At 27.3% G+C, this 25927-nt stretch overlaps 3 protein-coding genes across 4 annotated transcripts; all 3 read right to left on the bottom strand.

Moving 5' to 3' along the window:
• Positions 1-10018: 10018 nt before the first annotated feature.
• On the bottom strand, positions 10019-13362 carry LOC148194605 (uncharacterized). 2 transcript variants are annotated; one of them, XM_088096784.1, is made up of 2 exons: positions 12888-13362; positions 10019-10284 (listed from the first exon to the last, which is right to left on the bottom strand). In XM_088096784.1, the coding sequence occupies exons 1-2, from the start codon at positions 13284-13286 to the stop codon at positions 10132-10134; spliced, it is 552 nt and encodes a 183-aa protein (XP_087952910.1). In that variant the 5' UTR covers positions 13287-13362; the 3' UTR covers positions 10019-10131. The 2 variants fall into 2 exon arrangements, with proteins under 2 accessions (XP_087952910.1, XP_087952909.1); XM_088096783.1 differs by having other exon boundaries at positions 12853-13361.
• Positions 13363-15455: 2093 nt separating this feature from the next.
• LOC148194604 (calmodulin calcium-dependent NAD kinase-like) lies at positions 15456-19110 on the bottom strand. The gene is made up of 8 exons (XM_088096782.1): positions 18761-19110; positions 18106-18332; positions 17815-17876; positions 17396-17581; positions 16883-17012; positions 16169-16512; positions 15934-16078; positions 15456-15861 (listed from the first exon to the last, which is right to left on the bottom strand). Exons 1-8 carry the CDS (start codon positions 18945-18947, stop codon positions 15595-15597), a joined length of 1548 nt encoding a protein of 515 aa, XP_087952908.1. The 5' UTR covers positions 18948-19110; the 3' UTR covers positions 15456-15594.
• Positions 18299-24553, bottom strand: LOC148194603 (uncharacterized). Its single transcript, XM_088096785.1, has 2 exons — positions 24041-24553; positions 18299-18332 (listed from the first exon to the last, which is right to left on the bottom strand). Exons 1-2 carry the CDS (start codon positions 24472-24474, stop codon positions 18314-18316), a joined length of 453 nt encoding a protein of 150 aa, XP_087952911.1. The 5' UTR covers positions 24475-24553; the 3' UTR covers positions 18299-18313.
• Between the last annotated feature and the right edge of the window lie 1374 nt (positions 24554-25927).

The raw sequence follows: 25927 nt of genomic DNA, 5'->3' as shown, positions 1-25927 counted from the left end.
GTATAACTTTTTTTATTAAACTTTATATTTTTATGATAAATATTCCACAATTATATAAAAAACGATTTCTTTGATGTTATAAGTTTTTTATTCATCAAACTTAAACTCAGAGTAAAGGTTAAATGATAAACACGAAAGGGTTTGTATTTATCTCACAATTTTGTTTGCTGTAAAACAAAAACTTAAACTTTCTTAATATGATTTACTATTTTATAGACTGATAGGTAAACCAGTCAAATTTATGATTACCATAATATTTTAAAGAGCGTTATTGTAAAATTAACAAATTTACTATATATGACAGATTATAATAATCTGATAAAACTTTTTAGACATGCAATGCATACATTGTTTTCTCTAAAAGTACTTTTTATTAAGAACAAACTAATATATTCAATGCATTAAAACCTTTAATTAAGAAACTAATTTAACAATAGGCCCTTTAGATTTTTCTGACAAATTGGGGAAGATTTAGAACAATCTTTATCGTGGTTAAACTTTTAAAAGCTTAAATATGTTTTAAATTTATTAATGTTGATACAAAATTGAAACTTTTTATTGTGTAAAATTTGATATATTTTTATTTTCAAATTTTAAAAATAAATTAATATAATCATTTTAATCAAATTATTTTAATTTATCAAAAGTGGTTTTAGTTAACATTAAAACAAAAACATATCAAATAATATAAACAACTCAAACATTAATATAAAATATATTTAATATATAAAAAAATAGAATAATTAAATAATAAAAATTATATCAATTCAATTTAAAAATTTAAAAACAAAAATAAAAATAAAAATAAATTTCAATTTAAAAAAATTAAAAATTAAAAATATATTTAACCTAATTTTTTTTCATTATCGTGTTAAAGTATGAAGGATTTAAAATAAAGTAGTATTTGCTGGAACCGAAATGGTTGGTACCAAGAGGCTAATATATCTTAGATATTGTATTTGGTTTGGAAATGAAATTTTTAAAAGGAAAGTAAAAACGATATATAGTATCTTAATAGTCTTTGTATTAATTTATAATTACTCTCTATGCTTAACTCATTAACTAAATTTAGTGATTACGTCATATTAATACGTAGGGTGGAGTAATTGTGGGACTAAAAAATTAAAAAAATCATAGTTCACGTTCTCACTACGCGTTAGAAACTGTTTTTGTGCAAGCAAAATTAATTGCATCAAACGCGTGATCTTGTCTCCTAGTAGTCACATCACACGTACACTAGTAATCACATCACACGTACACTAGTAGTCACATCATACGTACAGTAAATTGACTTACCTTTGCCAATATAAATGACCCGTACATGAAACATAACCTTCACTGATCCCTTATACGTGTCGAATGATCGTTAAAACAGTGCAGGACCTACCATAGACAAATTAATGAACAAATATTTGCTTTTTAAAATATCATTTAATTAAATGTAAACAAAAAACATGAAGAAACAATTTTTCAAGAGGTCTGCAACATCAAGGAATTTGAAGAACATTCTTCAAAAGCAACAGTGACAATGAGACTTAATCTAAGTCTAGGGGGAGTGATTTTTTTTTTTCGTTTTAGGAAAATATGCACGTATCATAAAAATAACAAAATCCTCTGTTAACGTTCGGTTTATAAAACTTGTGAAAAGAACAAATAAATTGCAAATAAAATAGTAAGATAAGAATTAATAATAAAATCATGGTAATTCAAATACGCTTTCAAAATTCATGAACACGTGGATATATTCTAAACAATTTCTATCATATATATTAATATATATATATATATATATATATATATAATGTATTTTCTTAATAAAAAATCATTTTAGTTAGATTTTAAATTTTCACTTTCTCACTCTGAAAAATTAGACGTATAATTTATTTTTTAGGAGTGATGTTATTTTTATCTTTTTTCAAAGAAAAATTAGATAAGAGAAATATTTCTCAACTCAAAAGGTTAGAAAAAACTATTTTCTACCCAATATGCTCTAAATTATAAAAGTAATCATAACATCAAGTTTTTATTAAGAAATGTGACATTTAGTGTCATTATTACGTTAAATTGTATTAATCCATTTTACTCTTATTTTTAATGGAGTCATATCACAACGTTAATAAAAAGTTAACCAGTCTCATTAAATGTTGTATTTGTTTTTGTTTTATTTTATCATGGGATGAGAGAAAAGGGGGACGAAGGTGAGAAAGGGAGGAAAGAAAACGTTAATTTTCATATTTGTACACGCCAAAGTATTTATTACTTGTGAAACCACATACTTTTGTTCGTCATGTTTCATGGAGTTTAATACAAACATTTGTGATTTGTTTTTGACAATCAAAACTCGTGGCTCTTTTCAATAACCACGTTTTGTCGTCGTGTGCTCATATAGTCACGAAATTAAAGAGAGAAATATCAATCAAAATAATGAATGACATAGATAATAAAGTCAAATAAATCCTTTAAAACAATTAGGCTTTGTTCTTTTGTAGGGATTTGGGGGAGATGATTTGAATGAATTTGAGTGGATTTGAGGGTAATTTTTTGTTGTTTTTTTGAGTGTATTTGTGGGTAATTGAAAATGGATTTGGAAGTAAAGTTTGTGAGAAATAGTATAGGATTTGATTGATGTGAAAAAAAAAATTTGTTTAATTGATAAAAATTGAAGATTACCAAAATACCCTTAGTTATTAAAATAATATAAAATGATAATTATTAATATTATATTTAATTATAAAAATATTTGTAAAGAGTAAAAAATTAAATTAATAATAATAATAATAATATATTATTATTTATTATTTATTTTATTAATATTAATATTAATATTATTAATGTTAATATTAATATTAATATTAATATTCATGTTGATGCTAAGAATCTATTTCAATCAAATACATTAGGGTAAAATTGGAATTTATAACAATTCCTTACAAATCTGCGCTGGGTAGAGAAGATTGAAAATTTACTTCATCCCGCAAATCTACTCTTTTCATCGCCCGCAAATTTATCAAAACGAACATAAAACTCAATAGAAATCCATCATTGCAAATCATCAACAACAGTAAATACCTTAAAGCGAACACGACATTAGGCTTTGTTCTTTTGTAGTGATTTGGGGGAGATGATTTGAAGGGATTTGAGTGGATTTTTTAGGGTAATTTTTTTGTTGTTTTTTTGAGTGGATTTGTGGGTAATTGAGAGTAAATTTGGAAGCAAAGTTTGTGAGAATTAGTGTAGGATTTGATTGATGTGACAGATTTAAAAAATTAATTTAATTGGTAGAAATTAAAGATTACCAAAATGCCCATAGTTATTAAAGTAATATAAAATGTTATTTATTAATGTTATAGTTAATTGTAAAAATGTTTATAAAGAGACCAAAATTATAAATAATTTTTAAAATTAATTTTTAAAAATTATAAAATTTATAATGTAGTAAAATGAATTTATTTTTAAATGTAGTATTTGTTTGTAATATAATGTACTACCAAGTAGTATCAATTTATTTGTTACCAAAGTGATATCGATTAATTTTAAACAAACATATAATTAAACGAAGTTATAATATTATATGACCTAAAAAAAAGTATCAACATAATAACATACAAATATATTTGTAATAGTTCATGATGACCTTGCTTCAGTGAGGTATCGTTGCAATATAAAATGATAATTGTTGATGTTATATTTAGTTGTAAAAATATTTATAAAAGGAAAAAAAAATAATTATTAAAATTAATTTTAAAAATATAAAAAAATTGTAATTTTAGTAAATTGAAATAATTTTTTTAAAATATAATGTTTTTTTAATCTAATTTACTACTAAGTGATATGTTTTTTTTATTGAATAAAATTTAATATTTATGAAAAAATAAATCATTCACCGAAAATTAAACAATGATTTTTAAAATTCAATTTAACCTCAAACTTTTCTATTCAGGTTTAGAGAAAAACCTTGCCTTTAAATATAAATGGCATTTTAGAATAGAATGGTAAAGCGTCAAAAGGTGAATTTGGGGGTTCAATCTCTTTGCTTCAACCTCGTTTGGAAGAAGCATCAAGTAGCCTTTGTGCCCATGAAAAATTTTCATTGGTCCGTTCGATCGTGTTTAAAAGCAATTTGAATGAAAAATTGAAGGATGAAGGGATGGGATGAGATTCAATCTTCTTTATCTTCTTGATCGAGTTCCACGTTGGGCCATCAAGCTTCCTCTCGGTTCGGCCATCAAGCTTCCTCCCGATCTGTTCAACTTGGCCGAGTTCAACCTCAGGCTCCGACTCACCAGACCATCTTCTGCAAATACACACAGGAAGCGGGAATCGAATACCATGGAGAGGAACGAATACAACGACAACAAACCGAATCTCACAGGAGGGGAACCGAATATAGTGGCGAAGGAACCGAATACCCATTCAGTTTTCTTACTTGAGGTGGAACCGCATACAGTTCCCAAGAACTGAATACCACCATTGTTTCTCCTCTTTTGCATCTTCATTCTTCGTCTTCAACCTCTATTTTCTTCAATTTCATCCATCAACCTCATTAACATCAAGCCCCTTCTTGATCTTCATCTCCTCGGAATGGCTCTAACCTGCAAAAACAACAAAAAAATTCACAAAAAAACCATTAGATCTTATGACCTCATTTGCTGCTCACAACCAACAAAGTAAATATATATTTAACGTGTTAATTTTTTTCATGGTATTCTAGAAAGTTACGAGGACAAAAATGATATTTTGTTGAAAATCAGTGCAAATCACACCAAAATAGCAAGAGCGGATCTCGCAAATCATCGCAATTCCATCGTTGCAAATCATTGCAAATCAACTGAAACGAACACAATCAATCTCGCAAATCATCTCTCGCTTTTTCTCTTGAACAGTGAATTCCGCACAAGCGAACATAGCGTTAGTGATGCTTCTCTTTGTTTTCTCATGGTATGTTTAGTTTATGATTTTTTATAGATTTTATATTGAGAGATAAAATAAACTTTAACATATAAACTTATGTAAACTTTATTTTATAAATATTTATGTAATATTTAAATTAAATTTAAAGTTTAATTTTTTTATATTTTTGTATGTTGATTTTTATATTTGGGTCTTAGTTTTGAATAAAATCTATAAAAATATTTTGATATTCAAGTTAGTGTTTTATTTGAGTTTTTTTTTTAAGAGAGATTAGTTGAGAAAAACTAATCTTTTATCTCAAGTGTTCATCTATTTATATTTTTTCTTATAAGATAATTTACAATTCAAATGATTAAGGAAAGCTCAAATATGACTTAAGGTAATGATTTGTCCATAATCTTTACTGAATCGTGTTTGTGTACATGTTGTGTTAGTTGAGTCTTTGATTGTTATTAGTCAAGATTAAACATTTTTGACTTAAGTGTGTCTAAAATTTTATATGTCGTGATGTGAAAGTCTTACTTAATTATTGACATGAATATCCTACCATAAAAGAAAATAGTAAAAGTGTTAAGAAGTAAATTTTAAATCTATCCTATAAAATAATCTTGTAACATGATGTTTGTACTCACATATATATTTTAAATTGATATTGTCTCTATTTAATGAGATTTCTAACACACCCCTCACGTCGAGATATATACATATTGAATATGTGACTGCATATTAATAGGTGATTCGATAACCGCACATAAACTCATCATAAAATAAATTTGGTTAAGATAGACTCAAACTCAGAACTTTGATATCATATTAAGAAATAAATTTTAAATATAATTCAACCTTACAAAATTAGTTTATAAAATAACATTTACACCTTTTATATATATCAAATACACATTACCATGAATATCATTTCAAAATAAGAAAATATCATGCAACCTAATTAACAAGTTTCTAGTCTATATAAGACTTTTTAAATAAAATGTCAAATACAAGTTACCATGAATATCATTTCAAAATAAGAAAATATCGTGCAACCTAATTAATAATTTCTATGTAGTACAAGTATGATAATAAAAAAATTTAATGATATTTTAACAAAAATAAAATTATTAAATATGACTTATAGTTTTATTTTTATTTTTCAGACTACAGTTATAAACAATTCTTAAAAACGAATGTAGGTGGTAATTAGTTTTTTTTTTAAAATTAATTAAAGAGATAAAATTTGCTTTCACGTGGGAAAGCAAGTTTCGGCTTGAATTTGGTGATCCACGTGCTTTGTGGACTACTTGTTATCCTAACAAGTAAAGCTGTTTCAAAACTACTAAAATAAAATCGAATTTGATACAATTTTAAAAAGAGGAAAAATTATTATTTACACTTACACGACTTTTAGAGTGAGGTAGTAAAATAATTTATATTTTAAATGTGAATAGATAGAAATATTAAAGCAAATAAATTCATTAACAAAATCAAATTTTCACTTTTTACACTATTTTTAATAATCACATACATTAATTATCATTTATCATTTATGGCTTTATTTTTAAAATTAATATTTGTAATTATTGTCACTGTCAAGCTGAATTATCGGAGTCATATGCATGGTATTCAGTAATTCAACAGAGGAGCTCCCACAAAGTTATTGAACCTGACCCATTGATTTGCTTTATTTTTCATAAATCATGTAATTGTAAACCTAATTTATTGATCAATTTGAAATATCATAGTAGTAACGAGCGCAGGTCATTTTGATTGAACAACATAAATATTTTGTGTTATAGTCATTTTACTTTTATTTTGTAATCACTTGTGTGTTTGTGATCTCTAACATACATATATAAAATATTTTCTTCCAATTTATCTTTGATCTCTCACGACTTAAATCCTCTCTCTGAAATATTTCTTTTTCTTGTAATATAAGATCATTATATTTGTAAAACATCACACACAAAAAATGCTATAAGCTAAATTTATTTTAAATAGATTCATATAAGCACATACTTTCACAACTTATCTATATAGGGAATATCATTCACAAATAAACTCATTCTTCTAATCATATCACAACAAAGAATCAAGTGTCCAACATCTCTCAATCTAATCAATTACCTCGCATGCCATAAAACATTGATATCACATCAACACAAACACTTCACTCTATTTTTGAAAGACTCGTGTATTAAATTAAACTCAAATAATATACTATACTCATTTCACTCTTCACAAAACAACAATATAATTAAATCAAACCTCTCATTCTAAATTCAAAAGTTATTATATATTAAACACAAATACTTTCTATACCAATTATCAACTTTAATGACCACCTCACCTTCAGATTCAAGTCCTTTAATATAGAGTATTAGAAGAAAAGGAAATGTCTTTCCTTGCCTAAATGAAGCTTCTTAACTCAAATTACGCTTCAAGAATCCTTACTCTAACAAGATGCAATACTTGTACATCCAAATAAGATGAAAGATCACATACTTTAACAGTCCTATAAAGGCTCAAATTATCTTGAGCTTAACTGAGTCACATGCAAGCAACACATCCCATGTATGTATGTAAAGCTTCTAAAATGGTTTGAGAAAAGAGTAAAAGATGACTCTAGTTAAGATTATGATTTGATAGATTATACTTTTCTACACTAAGTTTTCTATGATAGATTTTAATTTTAAAAAATATGAATAAATTTGTTAGAATATAGAGAGAAATCTAATGGGAAAAAAAATAGTTTTGGAGAGTGCGTGATTTTTTACATAAATGCTCTTACAAAACCTTTTAATTACTTTTTAGGTATAATATTGAATATCCTACCTTCTAACGTCATTGACTATTGATGAAAAATTTATGAAATCACCTCAAATTATAGCAAATACCCACTGTACTGATTTTATTAATATACTGTTGATATATATTTATACATATACTTAAATTTTCTATATAATATTAATCTTTACTTTTATTAGATATAATATTTATTAAATTTTATAAACGTAATATTTTTATTTGTCATTCCTATATCTTTTGTAATTATTTTATTAACAACAATTTCTTAATATAAATTCAGTTAAAGAAATGTATGATTAATATACTATTATATATAATAAATATATCATATTTAGTAAATATAATAATTTATATTATATAAGAAAATTATCAGTATATACATAAGTAATATTTCAATATAATTAATATGATTGTAGGCTCTTATTCGATATACACTTAAACACTCATTTTGACAACCTAGTGTTATATACGTAGAAAACAATTAGCCATTATTTGGATTTGAGGAAAGTGGAAGAGAAAAATAAAAGTTAAACAAGGGAGAGATGAGAAAAAAACATTGGAGTTGTTTGATAAAATTGAAAGATAGTGGACAGAGAAAAATAACTAATAGAAAATATACAAAAATGCAAGTATATTATTTAAAGAAAAAATAATTATTAATGAATTAAATTTTAGCGCTTATATTTTTTTTAAGTGTTTTTATTTAATAGTGTCAAACTCAAATATCGATTAATATAGTATGAATGATTCGGAATTTTAAAAATATATGTTGGAGTACTGAACTCTTGCTTCAGTAACATGTGAGTTACACTGGCTCACTTACATGATCCTTATCCAACTTATTCTCGTTTAATTGTTTTATATTATAATAATAAAAGCTCTTTTCACATAGCTGTTAACCTCGTGTTTTACGAGGGTATTAAATATTTAAACATAATTAAGGTCTTGCTTTGAGTCTCATCCTCCAAATAGCTGTAGACATTTTTACTAAAGATTTTCTACTTAAACCATTCATCAGCAACTTTATCTAAGTCAGAGTTAGTATTTGGCTGATTCTTCTTCTACCTCCCTTTTTTTCTTCTTTCGAAATGTGAATATTTTGGAATCTGAAAATATATTTTAAAATATACATTTTGAAATGTTTTTTCAATACATTTTGAATTGTACCAATGAAAAAATATTTTTATATTTTTTGGATTGCTCAATTCAAAATACATTTTAAAAGAAAATTATATTCTAATCCAAAAGATATTTCTATATCCAAAACACATTTTAAAATACACATTTCAAAATACATTAAAAAAATTCATTTCAGAAAGTGCATTTCAAAATGTATTTCCAAATCCAAACATATCTCTCAAATTATATAATTTAGAATGTATTTTAAAAAAATAATTTTGAATTATACAATTCATAAACTATTTTTGAATTTGAAAATATATGTATTTTGAAATGCATTTAAAAATATATATATTTCAGAATACACATTTTGAAAAATATTTTCAAATCCAGAAATATATTTTAGAAGTATATACATTCTAAAATATATTAAACAAAAAAAATTGGATTGAGTGGATGAATTTCCTTCTTCCGGATTGAAGTTTTCACAGGCTCCTTCTTCTCCCTATCTCCATTTTGTCCACCATAAGAGACCCATTCACACTCTTCACACACAAACCAGTTAAAAAAAGAAAAACAGGGCACATAACATCTCTATTCTTCTTTACAATTAAATTCAATCTTCCTTAATAGTTTATAACTTTTTTTAACGAATGTTGTGTTTCCACCACTAACATCTCTCTACCATTGTCCCTTTATCTCATATATCCATATATCTATTATGATTAATAAAAGGCATTTTGTGACATATAGTAAAACAAGTAAGAATGGTAATAACACAATAAATAATAGGTTGTTTGCAATGTACTGTATATTTAGATAAGATAAAAAGATTTGAAAAGTGTAAATAAAATTATTAAAGAAAATTACTTGTAGTAATTATAAGAGTAAAATAGTACATGCAACTCTAAAACGACTTATCTATTTATATAAAGTTACAAATAATAATAATAATAATAATAATAGTAATAAAATGTATGAGAGGTTAAATAATAATCACGAGTTTGAAATTTAACAGTAATTTCGTAAAACAAAATAATTGTGGTCTATTTTTCCTTTTTGAACCGAATATAGTTCGCTAATAAGAGATTTGACAAGTGACGGGATTTAAGGTAGATTATTCAAGTTCAGCGTTCTAAACTATGCGCCACAAACATGGACAGAGGAAATAAAAAATAAAAATAGGAGATGAGAAAGAAAGAAGGATAATAAACTGTTTGTATAAAATGTAATTCAAGCCATCTACATCAATAAACAATCAACCAACAAATTTTGGTTTCACTTACTCATAATCCGTCATTTTCATTTTTGTTGAGGGCGCTTCATTTTGAGAAGATGGGAGATTCCTGCAATAACGTGTAAACGACTGCTCGGGACACCTGTCTTTGCCAGGGCCTTGCCATTGTGGTCGAGAAGCACAAAACAAGGAACATAGCTAACATCATAATGAAGGAGCTGCGATACGAACATTCAAAACCAAGTCAGCAAGAAGTAATGAGAACAAAATGGATTCTCCTGATATTAAACAAATAAATAACATGTTCAATGATTTCTATACAACATTATCCTTCAGGAATCAGAAGATAGAAAAAAACACCAAAATGAAGGTAATACAATAGTACTGAGAGCTTGAACTATTTCAAAGGAATTTCAAGTAAATAGATTTTTTCAAGGTCAACATAATTTCTACGAATAGCAAGCTGAGGTATTTAAACAAAACTTCCAACTGCTTCCTAAATTTGAAATTCTACTGTTTCCATCAAGAAAAAGATAAAGGCTCATGTATCTTCTCTATTGAAAATGTATATTACTTTATAATTAAAATATGTAATATGTTCTTCCAGATCCTTCCAAAAAACTGATGTTTCTTCACAGAACCATCATCTCAAGTTTCACATGGGAATACGCCGAAATCACATTTCTACAGAAACTATATACACCGAAGGACATATATGGAAAATGGATCTAGAAAATTAAGTATATGGTGATAATTTTTGGCTGAAGTGTGATCCTAGGATGGATGTCTTAGTTTGGACAAATTTGGGCATTGCCCATTCATCAATTTTTATTAGTATACGGTGATAATTGAGATATTCAAGGAAGCAGCATTTTTTCAGTTGAAAGGTAAGGTTAAACATGGAAGCAGCATCAATGCATGATGTACATAATCCAAGACAAGATACTGGGTTAAGGCCAATTTAAGCAGAAACAGTAGTGCAAATAAAATTTGCATGGTTTGCTTGCATGTAGAGGTCATTCTGAAAGAATGAACAAAAAAAAAAAGGCCAAAGTTACAGAGATGAAGAGACGACAAAACAATACTTCTTCAAAGGGATATATTGACCACAATCACATTTGAGGAAAACAAAATTGACAAACAGGTCTGCATCTTGAAGAGGTAAAAAGCATGGCTTGGAGCAGGAGACAGAGTCACAGAACGTCAACCTAATGGCTTAGTCAGGTCTGCCCAAACGTGGTTCAGCATAAAATGAATAATTATCTTATTATTTGCTAAACCCCCATGCCCCATTAAATTCTTCCTAATAACCAAACTGATATGTAAGTTTATACACAACAATTAAAGAAACAGAACAATATAAAATAATTACAAAACATCAAACCAAAATTTATATTCTTCACAGTCCAATGGCATATAAACCAATCTCCATAACAGAAAAAACATAGCTAACATCATAACACCTATGCTGTTGCGTGGCTGCATGGTATTGTCCATACTACTCTAGAACAGTTATTGTAAAAGTATTATTCTAGTCGTTTAGTTCCTATTCATGAAAATTATTTTATATACTAGAATTAGATCTATTGCAATAGATAGATATTATTTTTATCAAGGGTTTCTGTTAAGAAAAGGGTTTAATTGCTGTAACTTAGTTTCATTTTCCCAGAACTGTAATAGGTTATTTTTTATTTTTCCTACATGCTTGTTAGAAGAACAGCCTTCTTATCTGTCTCCCAGATTTACTAGTTCATTTTTTCTGTCTCTTCCATTATACTAAATGGCCATTATTATTCTACAACAATCCAGTAACAGAAATGAAGTGAAGCAATAACACTCAGCATCATGAACTCTTGTACGAAAAAAATGTCAGTTGGATTTACCAAGCCCAGGAAATAACTCGGATGCACAGAATGCTCATGCAATTTATGCAACCAAACAGAAACCTTGGCTGAGATGAAGTTTGATCCCATGTGGGGATTCTCAAAGGCCAGCAAAAGCCAAAAAACATTCTGCTTCTGAAACCCACATAGCAAATACTGAGTTTTTTTTTTTTATTTCTTACTACTAAAGGTTTGCAGAAATCAGTAACAATCAATCAGAACTTCCTGAAGGTACTATTCAAATATATTGCTCCACCAGCCAACGATGTTTCTCAAGATAATTTTGAACAATGAAGGCAGATCTGAAATCATTAATGAATAGCCTATCTGATAGGTAAAAAGGAAAGACAACCTAATGATACAAACCAGTGTTTTTCTCCCAATTCCACTCCAAACTAAGAGTGATATCTTTTCTTTTTATTTCTTTGTATACCCAATCATCTCTAAGCTTATCTAACTAACTGGTGCAACTAACACATGCTAACCCGCTTTTCATTTGGGTGTCGTCAGTGGAAACTACAGGTTTTCAAGTATCATGATTTAATTCTTTGAGCATAAAAATGAAAATTACCAATTGATGGGAATTTTTTTATAGGGGATGAACATTGAAAAATATAGTTATTCCACATGATTCATGTTTAAACTGAAGATGAAAACTTAATGAACAATGTCTTTATTTCTTAAAGTAGTATTCAATCAATAACATTATAGTCATGGTCTGGGTCAGCCGCATTCAGATGTTGTTCATAATTTAGAGTATAGCCTTACTCACTATGCAAAAACATAATTCAGAGTTTAGGATGAATTATATAACACAGAAATTAAGAAATTAGCTTCTAGAATAAATAATGTGGAAAAATTCTACAGTTTAGTTTATTTTCACACACACATATATAGACACACCTGCATTTTAGTTTGTGAAAAGGTCCATTTGATACCTCAGGTAGCCAATTGGGATTCTCAGCATCAGCCATGACAATATTGAGCCAGTGAGAGTTCCGGGTTTCGACTTCGGAAACAAATTTGAACAGGGAATTACAGAGCCTGCACTTGGCTGAGTAGAATTCCACCAAAGTCGCCTCCTTGGCGCTTGCCAGAGCCGAAGCAAATGCCCTCTGTTCTGCCTCCGACTGTGTGAGAGTCGTTTTCTTTTTCCAACCTGAAACAGAGCTCGCAAAATTGAAAGGTATTAAACCAAGGTTTTGGAGAGATTTCAATGGCCAAGGACCCTCAAACTTGCAGGGACCAGGACTAGAATTAGGGTTTGTTTCATTCCATGGCCATTTCAGGTAAAACATTTGTTTAGGTTTAGGATTGGGAACAGAAATCGAATCCATTAAGCCACATCAGAGACTACAAACAATAGTCAAATAGCTAGTATAGTCGGATAGATATCATAAAGAAATGACAACATCCTTCCATAAAGACGATGAACTTTTTATAATTTTAATATAAATTATTTTAATTATGAAATAATAATAATAGATAATGATTTAGATAAATTAATGTATGTACATTAATATTTATTCAATAAATATTGATAACTCCGTACCAAAATCTGGTAAAGATAATTATAAGGCTAAGTGTTGCTATTTAAACTGACAGGATGACGAATAATAAAAAAATAGATTTAAAAATAAAGTTTTTGAATCATGATCGTAGTTTATTATGAAAAACTGTAAAAAATACGTGTTTGGTTTATAAAACTGCATTTTAGATTCAAAAATCGGTTATGCATAAAAAGAATATTAGCACCTTACAACATTAGTTAGTCAAATATGAAAAATGGTGTGGTTTCTTCTAAATGTTTATTTTTTTGGAAATAAGAATAAAAGAAGATAACAAGAAAAAACTAAAAATATATTTTGAAAATTTTGAGACCAACAAATATTAATCTCGCTCTTTGTATTTTCATTCAAACTGGAAAATCAAGGGCAACATAGTTTAAAAGAAAGATTAGTTTGAAAGTTTTGATACTTCTAAATTATTTGAAAATGAGTGTCCTGTAACACAGATGACCTAACAAATACCAAAAAGAAAATAGTGAAAACGTATTTTTAAGTTATTTTTTAAGAAATAAAGATTCAAGTAATAAAACAACACATACGATCGCACGAAAAATTGTACTTTTAATTTTGGATATTGGACGACATGGACCACCGTACAAACATCCAAAAGAAATCAGTGAAAAATTATTTTTTAAATTTTAATCTTTATAGTTTTTATATTTTTTATTGTTTTAAAAATTTACATTTATTATTGTTTAAAGCAGTTTTATTTTCATGAATATTGAGTAAAAAGAGTACAAAATTTTAATTAGTGAGAAAATAAAAACATAGATGTATATGTAAAATATAGGGCATAACTAAAAAGAGGGATAAAACTGGAAGACAAAGTGGGTGGGCAGCGGAGGGTAAAAGCAAATAAAACATACAGGGATGCGAGATAGTGAATGCGTGGTGCGGTGAGCAATTAAATGTGTGGTGTGTATAGTGACAGCCGAAACAGAGTAAAACAGTGGTGTCTGTGCAGTGAACATGAAATGCATAAAGTAAAGTAAATTATGAACATGCCCACAAATAAAAATAAAATATACAAGGGATGGGGGTTAATTTATATGGGAGTGCATGGCGTGAAATGAAAAAAGCAGCCCACTTATCTTTCTTTCTTCTTTGTTAAAAAAAACAACGGTATTACTTCCAGCACCCTATTAGTCCAGATTTCATTTTTTTCTGAATTCATTAAAACAAATTTGGAATTCATTAAAGGTATTATATGGTTCATTAAATTATTTTCAAAAGTAATTCAGTACCTTTGCTTCTCTTTGCCTTCTGAAAAAAAAGCCTTATAACTTAGAAAATGATGGATTATTTATACTGGATGATTCTGCTTGTGTGTGAATGTCGTTAAATCCTTCCCAAAATCTGTTTACAACTCACTGTGTGTTTCTTTGTCTTTACTCTCTGTGTTGTGATTTTGTTTCAAAAGAAATCTAGTATTGTGGGAATGAGGAGAACTCGTGTGAGTATAGGTTGAAGATGATTGTCAGATATTGTGAGTGTGTGTTTTTATTTTTTGTGTGTAGAGAATTAGGAGTTTTGGATGATGGTAGTGGACGAATGAATCTCCTCTCCCACCAAATGGAAGTTTTGTTTTGTATATGAATGAGGTTGTATTTTAAAAAAATAGAAAGTCCTGATAGTTACGAAGAATGAAGGAAGACTGCTCCCTCCTCTTTGCACATTTTGCTAATTACCGGATTCACATTGTATTGGGAGTGGTAAATTTTAGGTGTGGTGGAAAGCAAAACGGTGGTGAGAAAACTTAACACTACGGACTATTGAGCCTAATTTTAGAAAAAGGGGTGTAGAAACTGAAATAAAATAGAAAATGAATTGGGCTTCCAGCCATTATGAAAGGCATATAGGAAAGGTGGAGATATACAAAACTAATTAATTATTCCATCATGTTTTTTTCAAAAAATTTATTATTCTCCCTTTTCAAATTTTGTTTTATACCGCTTATAAGCTGCATCAAATAATTGACTTATAGATGTTACCATGAAAACGATACAGTGATCTTTCCTGTCTTAAATCCATACTACTAACAAATATCAAACTAAACCTCAAAACCTATAGTGATAGTTTAATGCTGCTCCAACGTATCACAAAATAATTTGGTCATATATTTTAATGATCTCTCTATTCTTTCAATGGAGTTCTTCAATTCCATTTGATCACGTTTTCTTGAAGGTGATAGAACAACAATCTTACTCCAAACAGAATCAGGTTCCATTATGCGATTGGATTTCTTGTTAAGTTCGTAGACGGAATCAGCTTCAACATTCAAATCGCTCAATTCTTTTAAGAGCTTGGTTTTTTTATCCTCATCATGGAAGATGCTCCATATAACCTGTTATGTATTACAAATAAATTGTTATTTCCATTACATGTTAATATTCACATAGTAAAATTAAACTCTCACATTTGGTGGACTACCAACAAAATCTGCGCCGCTGAGTATGGCTTTATCAACAAGATCACAATATCTTGGAAATGCATTAGCAAACATTTTGTGATATTTCAACTGTGAATTTACGTTCACTGCACTCCTTGTTATTATAGCTTTGCTGTCAAAATTTCAATGGCAATGTTAATCATCAAACCAATAAAAAAAATTACCTAATTAGTAACATGGTACAACTCACAAACATGTATACCTAATGATTTTAACCATAGCAAGATAACTCTCACAAACCATGCCAAGTAGGAAAATTTCATAAGGCTTTTGTGTGCATGGTTCTCCGTTAGAAATTCCTTTTGATTGATTTTCTTCTTCTGTGTCATGTAATTTCTCCCAGTAATTTTCAGTGACGGTTCCATCTTCAGCTACTTTATATCCTACTCCCATTCGATATCGGTATTTGTGAATATTTCTTGCCATGACAATAGTCTGCTTTACAAACGACTCACATGATAATGTATCAACCATGATTACATCTCGACCCTCGTTTAGAGCTGTCACAAGCTTAGATAATGCAACATGGGTGGAAGATTGATGCATCTGTTCAAATTTTAAGTAAAAATAACTCATAAGAATCTAACATATCTCAGTCATTTGGTAATATAACTAAATTCAAAAGAAAATTTATATGAACATGAAAGTTCTTAAAATCTAATATGGATTTATATATACAGTCTGTCACATGGTGCACATATAACATCAGGTTAAAGGAAAAATAACATGAAGTAGATAGACGTGGAGGAAAAAAGATATATGGATTCAACTTTTTTCACTGACATTTAAAAAATATAAGATTAGTTCAAAAGATTTAAAAGGAATAATGGAAAAGATTCTAGATTCAATTTTTCCTAACAAGTAACATTTATTATAAAAATAAAAATAAAAAATGAAGGTGTTCACACAAACATACCAATTCAGCAGTTTGGAGCATGTCATCATGGTGAACTCTTGAATTAAGGGCCATATATATGATTTCAGTCTCATTAAAGACATTTGTCTCAACTACCACAGGATTTTTAGCTCCTTCATAGCAAAATATTCTGTCAAAGCCATTTGATACGTATAAATAATTTTACTTAGATATGCAAAACTAAGTTAGAACACAAAATTTCTTTTATACTTTAATATTGAATTTAGAGTGTTATGATTCACGAGTGTTCATTGCAGAGTCTATTCTATAACAAGATAAACACTACTCAGATTAATTTATATGTTATATGAAGTAGTGAGATCCATCCTCTATATAGTGAGATAAACATTTACGAGTGTCAAATACTTGGACTAGAGTGCTATAATTAGTATTTTATGAAATTTGTGTTTTAATCATTGATACACAATTTAATTATTTTTGCACTAAACAAATTTTGCAAAACTATAAGTATCATAGAATAATAATTTTGCAGGATTGAAAGTTGAGTAATACTCTCTAATAATATCTTCAAAGATAAAAGTCTTTTTGGTTCCCATGCCACCTCCTATAAGTAGTAACACCGGACGCCTTTCACTGAGTATCTTCGTATCCGTGTCATGATTTGTTGTTTTCACCTGCATATTCTTGCTTACCTTTTCAAACCTTTGTTGTCTTTGAACCCTTTCAAACCTTTGTTTTCTGTGAACACCACACCATATTAGCCAAACAAATATATATATATATATATATATATATATATATATATATATATATATATATATATATATACTTATTTTCGCATTACATTCCCCTCAACCTAGAAAAATATATATATTAAAACTATAAAAACTTTTAGCTCCATCATAATATGGTGACATTAATTTGAACTACCTTAGAAAATATTGTAAAAATTAAGATTAATATAATTTTACCTCATAACTTCCAATATAATTTTCTTGAATTTTTTTGTATGTGGAGACTCTTCCCTTAAAGCCTATATATAAAAAAAATATGATTAACGCATTAGAGAGAATAATATAATGTCATAATTTATTTTGGAAGGGTCACATCAACTTTATTATTTATCAATATCTGTTTCCATTTTATTTACGAACTTTATATATATATATATATATATATATATATATATATATATATATATATATATATTTAAAGAAGAAAAAAAATATTGGTAAATGAAGAAGGTAAGTTAAGATAAATACCAAACTAATGAGATGTGTAACTTGATTCCAGTGAAATGCTAAATAAGTGTTAACGCATCTCTCAATCTCATCTATGAGTTTCGTATATAAATCCCAAGGATAGCCATAGACACTACAAATGTATTCAAAGATATTTTCATCACATTCTTTGGATCTTTTCAGAAAGTCTTGGGCCAATATACATAATACTGGAACTTCATTAGCATCTTTAAATCCAATCTGTCTTGCTGCAACCACATCATTAAATAAGATAGTCAAAACATTATATAACATACCTTACCCTTGTGTACACGTGTCTTCACATTATGCATTATAACCCTTGAAGAAAACCTGTTTTAAGGTTGTTATACTTGGAACTTTTCCAATAACTAAAAAGGTATCCATTTTAATGTAGAAAATGATTGTAGACACACTAAAAAAGTGCATGAACATTTAATATAAAAAGAAAAAACATAATAAATTTATACATGAACATTGAATATAAATATAATAAAATAATAAATTTATAAGTTAGGTAAATAGAAAGATAGATAAATTGAAAAAACAAATATATAATAGACAATGTACATAAAATCATGATATATGTGTATTTTTCTTTTAATTAATTCCATAGGTGAGAATAAGGAAATTGAAAGTCACAAATTAAACATTATACCAACGTAGTGGGAGAACTTTTCAATCTCTATAAGATCGTTAGATTTCGTCTTTTTTAGGAGTGGAATCAACTTCTTCTGCTTTCTAACTATCTTTGCACGTCGTCTCGCATGTCGTCGGTAGGTTGTGGTGAGAGCGACGACAATTAATCCGGCAACAGAGGCAGCTAAAACTTGTAATAATTTCATTTTCTTTAAAACTCAAATCCTAACTATTTGTTTAGGTTTACAGGTAAAACTGGCAAAAGAATCTATTAATTTGGTTGCTTTATAACTATAATTTGTCACTGTTCGCCTTTTTCTTAGGTTTTTTTTATTATACATATATAAGTCTAAATTTTAACAAATCACGACTTCCGGATCTCAACCACCAAGGCATGACAATTAATAACCACAAATTAAATAGTATGTTCTTCACTTCAAGCCACATGTTATAATAAAAATAAAAGAGAATTATCACACTTATGAAGGGTTTTACTAGCACTCGAGTCTCATTCTTGTTCAAACTCCTCTTATAATGTAGGGGCACAATCCACTTGTTATTCTTGGCATTCATAAGCTTCAAAACAGCAGTTGGTTTAATCAACTTCACCACTTTTACGGGAAGTAACGTATATTATTTTCTCAATTAAGCTTTTATAATTTTTTTAAAATAGACTCAATCTTTATTTCATTATATTGAAATTTATATTCCTTTTATAAATATCACATGTCATATTATAGTATTTTTGTTTTTTTAATTATTTATTTATCACTTTTGTTTATTTTAAGTTTTGTTAACTTGTCAATATTGTTAGTGTCAAGTATTAGTGTTAATAATATCATATATCTATGTCTTGTATTTAACTTATTTTCTATATTTATTTTTTAACTTAATTAAGTACCAATTTTTTTTATGTTGTTGACTTTTTTTTTTGGTTTTGTGTATGTTCTAAATATGTTTTGTAAAATATACTTTATTCCTTTCAAAGATTGGAATTTCATAACTCCTAATTAATTAGTGCAAAAAATGTTTTTCGAAATCACTTAATAGATTTTGGTTTCAAGAGAAATAAAATCTTTCAAAATGATATTTTAGAAATATTTTATGATATTTTTGAAATATTTTTCCTAACTATAGTTTTGGTTCTAAAATAATCAAATCACATACTAGTACATGTTTTGGTTATTTAAAAAACCAAAATCCATCACAAAATTTCAAAAGTGCCATTATTATTTTTTAATTCTATCTCTTTGTCAGATAATAGGTTTCGATTTTACAAATAATGGAAGTCTATTGCTTTAATTATAAAATCAAATTATAATAAAATTATCATATGTTATAAATTTATCCTCACTGTTAAGGGTCTGGCGTCCAACACTAAAACATTTTAAAATTTAAGTTTTTGTGCGATTCCAAAGGCACCTAACATGAGTATTTGCTTCAAATTAATCTTTTATTGTCCCAAAACATGTTTCTTTGAGTTCATTTTTCATATATTTAGAACTCTACTAAAGACATTTATTTCATTATGTCGCTTAGAACTCTTTTGTTTTCCTCTACAATTGGGAGACACCGATTTCCATTTCTCCATTGCTAGTACGAAGACGAACGTCACTTCATTTCTTTATCATTATTGCACTCATGAGGTGTCATTTTCGCCACAATTGCAGTCGTCTCTATTCTTGCTCACCTTGTTCCATTTCCATTGTTGGCTTACTCGTTCGTTTTCTCTCCTTGCTTTTTTTTTTGTTTCGTTAAGGCTCCTTGTGTTCTTCTTAAAATACACATTTTGTGTTGTCATTTGTGTTCAGGTTTTGCATTCAGGTCGATTTTTTGTAGCACTTGTTTCTTTGTTTCGAAGTGTTTTTTCCATTGTTGCATGACCTAGCTTATGCGTTTCTAGGTTCTTCAAAATTTATATAGTTTTCTATGTTGTTAATATATTTTTGATATGTTTGGTTTACGTTTGGATTTTTCTTATTGTTTTAGTTTTGTCTAAATTCAAAATCTGGACAGAAAAAAAAACAATTTAAAAAACTTATAGAATAAGTTTTGGTTATAGCAAAAACCAAAGTATGTAATGAATAATAGGCTTTGAAAATAACTGAAGCATATTCTCTACCACAAGTTTTTCTTTTTTATTTCAATCTTTTTTTAATTGCTTTTGGTTTCGATTGTGAAAACAATAAAAGTCTATCTTGAAAATACATGTTACTATTAAAAACCAAAGCCAAAAGCTTCATTTCTTTATCTCATCTGAATATATGTTGATTGAGAAACTAAAGTATAATGTTGAAAAAAATTAGTGTGAAAACCATTTGCTAAACTAGTGACTCTTGTTAATTTGTTTCCTATTCTCACCTTTGGGTTCCTTTTCCAATAGCTTTCAAACAATGGTGTTGTGTTCTCTTCTTCCATCATACATAACTCACTAATAATCTCTTTGCTGATAAAACAAAAAACAAAGAAAAAAACTAATAATCTATTCATTCCCTTTTAATGAAGATCAAATAGTCTCTAATGTATTATACTCTAACTTCTGTCATTAAAGTTAAGTTTGTTGGATCTCATATAACCACTTTTTATCATTCATATTTGTGTTAATGGTCATATCTTTCTATTCTTCGTCTAAATCATTCATCAAGATTTGTGGTTATCATCGTTTTTACGTTCTAAGTTCATTGGCTTGAACAAATTTCACATATATTAGTCTATGCTTGATATTATCATAATTTTTATTTTGTTTATTTTTTTTTTTTTTTTTTTTTTTTTTTTTTTTTTTTTTTTTTATCTTTTATTGATATTTTTTTTATCTTTTTAAATAATTAAGGATTTATTAAATAAATTTAGAAAAGATAAGTATTTTATATTTTATTAGTATTTTGATATAACATTGTACTAAATATTTAAAAGTAAACCTTCGAGCTGCATACAATATCTAGACGACACAATTTCAACTTAATAAATTTTTTTATCATAGATAGGAACATTTCTTTTGTTAATTTAATTTAATTTATATTTTATTAAGTTAAATTTAATTAAAAAATTAATTTATATTTTATTTGGTTAAATTTAATTAAAATTAAATTTTAATTTATATTATATATATTATATTTTTTGTTTGTAATTTTATTTAAATTTTTTCTTTATAAAATATATATTTTTAAATATTTGTTGATATTCGCATACACATGTGAATTTTAAAATATTCTAATATATTTTTTAAACACTATCTGCGTGTCTGACTCATTATCATCTCTAATCACTACAAAAGTTATTATATTTGTAAATATTAAAATTACTGTCACAAATAAAGTTTTTAACAATTAAAAATAATTTTCAAAATTTCATATATTAAAAGTAGTTTGTGAGAAATGTTAATGTTGTTGGTAGAAAATAAAAAATTAATATAAGTTGAAAATCGCTATAAAATTTAATCATATTTTACAATATTTTATTATATTTTGACAATACAATATATCATATTTTATTATAATTTAACAATGATGAAAAATTTTAAATCATAAAATATTATTTAAAATGTATTTTAGAATTTTTTTAATTTAAAAATAAAATTTTTAATTATTCTATTTTCTCAAACTATGTTAATATTTTCTTTGACCAAACTAAGTTAATATTTTCTCAATTTCATACAAAAGTGTTTTCTTTTTTATTCTATTTGCTCCAAACAAAACATAGCGTTTAGGGATTATTCCATCAAAAAGCTGGGCCTAATACTCAAACTTATGGGACTTTAGAGAGGGGTTCATTGGATGATCAACACAAAATCTGAATCCAATCTACTTAATGGATTTACACTGTTTCTAACTCAAAATTTTATAAAATAAATTTATGGTGTCTCTTGTTAAAAATATTTTCAATATAAAATATTTATATTATATTTGTATGAGTCACTCACTAAAACTATCCATTAATTTTGATATTTTATAAAGAGAAAGTTCACTAAATAAACAATACAATTAGTCTAACTTAAACTTTTAAGACAAACAAGTTTATGAATCTTATATATATATATATATATTATATGGAATTCATTTTTTCACGTTACTTTACGTGAAACTTAAAAACACATTTGATTTTTCAATACTCTCAAATTCAATCCATATTTCTATTACTTCACTATATTTGTGATGTGAAACTTAAAAACACATTTGATTTTCTGACACTCTCTCAAATCCAATTCATATTTCTATTACTTCACTCTATTTGTGACTTATAAAGCATTAATATATACCAATACTTAAATTAGGGTTTTGATAACAAAATGAATAAAATCAATTTGGAGAAGAACATGGGCAAGGAGGACACGAGTGAAGACATGTTGGGTCTATCAAGGAGTAGATTTATCTAGGAGACACAATACCAAATGAAATATGAGTCCAACCATATAAGATATTGACATCACTCTCTGCCCAAAATCTTAATACAATAGATTAATGAGTCTTTCATCTTTATATAATGTTCTACTTTCTTATTTCTATCCAACGTAGGACTTAAACTCACACTTAGATTCTCAACACAATCAATTTGACAAGAGACAATGGAGGTGTTAATGGTGAGTGATGGAAACTGTGACGCCCGGGCACTGACGAGGGCGGGGAGTGCGACTCCTGGCAGGCTTCGAGTGGAAGGGGTACATGGACGAATCGGACATACACCGGAATGAGAGGGATCTGGAGACTGTATAGGTATGGGACTATACGGTTGAAAGATAGCTTAAAGGAATTGATGGGATACAAACCAGTGTTTTTCTCCCAATTCCACTCCAAACTAAGAGTGATATCTTTTCTTTTTATTTCTTTGTATACCCAATCATCTCTAAGCTTATCTAACTAACTGGTGCAACTAACACATGCTAACCCGCTTTTCATTTGGGTGTCGTCAGTGGAAACTACAGGTTTTCAAGTATCATGATTTAATTCTTTGAGCATAAAAATGAAAATTACCAATTGATGGGAATTTTTTTATAGGGGATGAACATTGAAAAATATAGTTATTCCACATGATTCATGTTTAAACTGAAGATGAAAACTTAATGAACAATGTCTTTATTTCTTAAAGTAGTATTCAATCAATAACATTATAGTCATGGTCTGGGTCAGCCGCATTCAGATGTTGTTCATAATTTAGAGTATAGCCTTACTCACTATGCAAAAACATAATTCAGAGTTTAGGATGAATTATATAACACAGAAATTAAGAAATTAGCTTCTAGAATAAATAATGTGGAAAAATTCTACAGTTTAGTTTATTTTCACACACACATATATAGACACACCTGCATTTTAGTTTGTGAAAAGGTCCATTTGATACCTCAGGTAGCCAATTGGGATTCTCAGCATCAGCCATGACAATATTGAGCCAGTGAGAGTTCCGGGTTTCGACTTCGGAAACAAATTTGAACAGGGAATTACAGAGCCTGCACTTGGCTGAGTAGAATTCCACCAAAGTCGCCTCCTTGGCGCTTGCCAGAGCCGAAGCAAATGCCCTCTGTTCTGCCTCCGACTGTGTGAGAGTCGTTTTCTTTTTCCAACCTGAAACAGAGCTCGCAAAATTGAAAGGTATTAAACCAAGGTTTTGGAGAGATTTCAATGGCCAAGGACCCTCAAACTTGCAGGGACCAGGACTAGAATTAGGGTTTGTTTCATTCCATGGCCATTTCAGGTAAAACATTTGTTTAGGTTTAGGATTGGGAACAGAAATCGAATCCATTAAGCCACATCAGAGACTACAAACAATAGTCAAATAGCTAGTATAGTCGGATAGATATCATAAAGAAATGACAACATCCTTCCATAAAGATGATGAACTCTTTGTAATTTTAATATAAATTATTTTAATTATTAAATAATAATAATATAGATAATGATTTAGATAAATTAATGTATGTACAATAATATTTATTCAATAAATATTATATTTGATTTATTAATTTGAATATATAGATGATAAATATATGAATATAATAATTGATGTATCTCAAATGAAATATTTTAAAAAATTTAAAAGTAATATAAAATTAGTCTATTGATTCATAAATAATGTGTTAAATACTTTAATTTTAGAAACCTGGTACTTTAGAATATTAGTTGAATAAATATAATATATAATTACTTGGGGCTTAAAAAATGATTATTAGATATTCAGTAACCTGAATCAAGAAAAATATAAAGTATTTAATGATAATTTAATTGATTAAATTTTCATATTTATAGAATTAATTTAAGCAAGTAATGATAAAAGAAAATATGGTATTATTTATTTTAATAATTCTTGAAAGTAGAATGGATGAGTAAGAGTTATGTTTTAGGGTTTTGTTAAAAAAAATAATTTGGATCTGATTTTAATTTGTTTAATTAAAGATTAAATAATATGAAATTAAAAAGGATTGTATAAATGAAAGAAGATTAGGAAATTTAAGCACAGTAACAAGTATAGAAATTATACGTAGATGTTTAGAAACTTTACTGAATATGAAATTAATTTATAAAATTATTAAGATGTGTTTGCTTTTTATGTAAATAACTAGTTTTTATGTTTTTATTATGTTTATATATTAATAATTATAATTGTAGAAATAATATTTTTATAATTTATAAAAATATTTTTCTTTATATATATAATAATTATTATAATAATAATAATATTTTTGTAATTTTAAATAACGATTTCAAATTTATTTTAACATATTTTTTACTATTTATATTTAATTTTATATTATATTTATCTTTAAAAGATAAAATAGTAATAATATAATTTTATTTATTAAACCATGTTTTCTAATCTATCATTCTTATAACATTATACACCACAAACTTTTATAAACTTTTCATTCAAATCCCTATATCTATCTCTTTAGATTTCTTAATCTAAACCATCACAATCTTTTTTCTCATTCCCTCAAATTTATATATTCAAACATTACCTAAATGTCAAAGTTTTCAATTTGAAAAGAAAAAAAGAATTAAAATTTAAAATTCAAATAAAAGAAAATAAGTAATTGTCCTGTAAATCTAAAATTATAAACATGTTTCTTATGTTTGGTCATACTTTCTTTATTCTCTTTAACATGTGTCTTGTATCTTTTTTTTATTATTTAACCTTAATGCATGAAATAGACTGAAAATTAAATTGAATTTTCATTTTTCCTCACCTAATTTCTTAT

This window comes from Vigna umbellata, chromosome 8 (genome assembly GCF_029865625.1).
Source record: "Vigna umbellata cultivar VRB3 chromosome 8, Vumbellata_1.0, whole genome shotgun sequence".
Classification (NCBI taxonomy): domain Eukaryota; kingdom Viridiplantae; phylum Streptophyta; class Magnoliopsida; order Fabales; family Fabaceae; genus Vigna; species Vigna umbellata.
The sequence above is the reverse complement of the archived record's forward strand: the minus strand, read 5'-3'. Positions and strand labels throughout refer to the sequence as shown.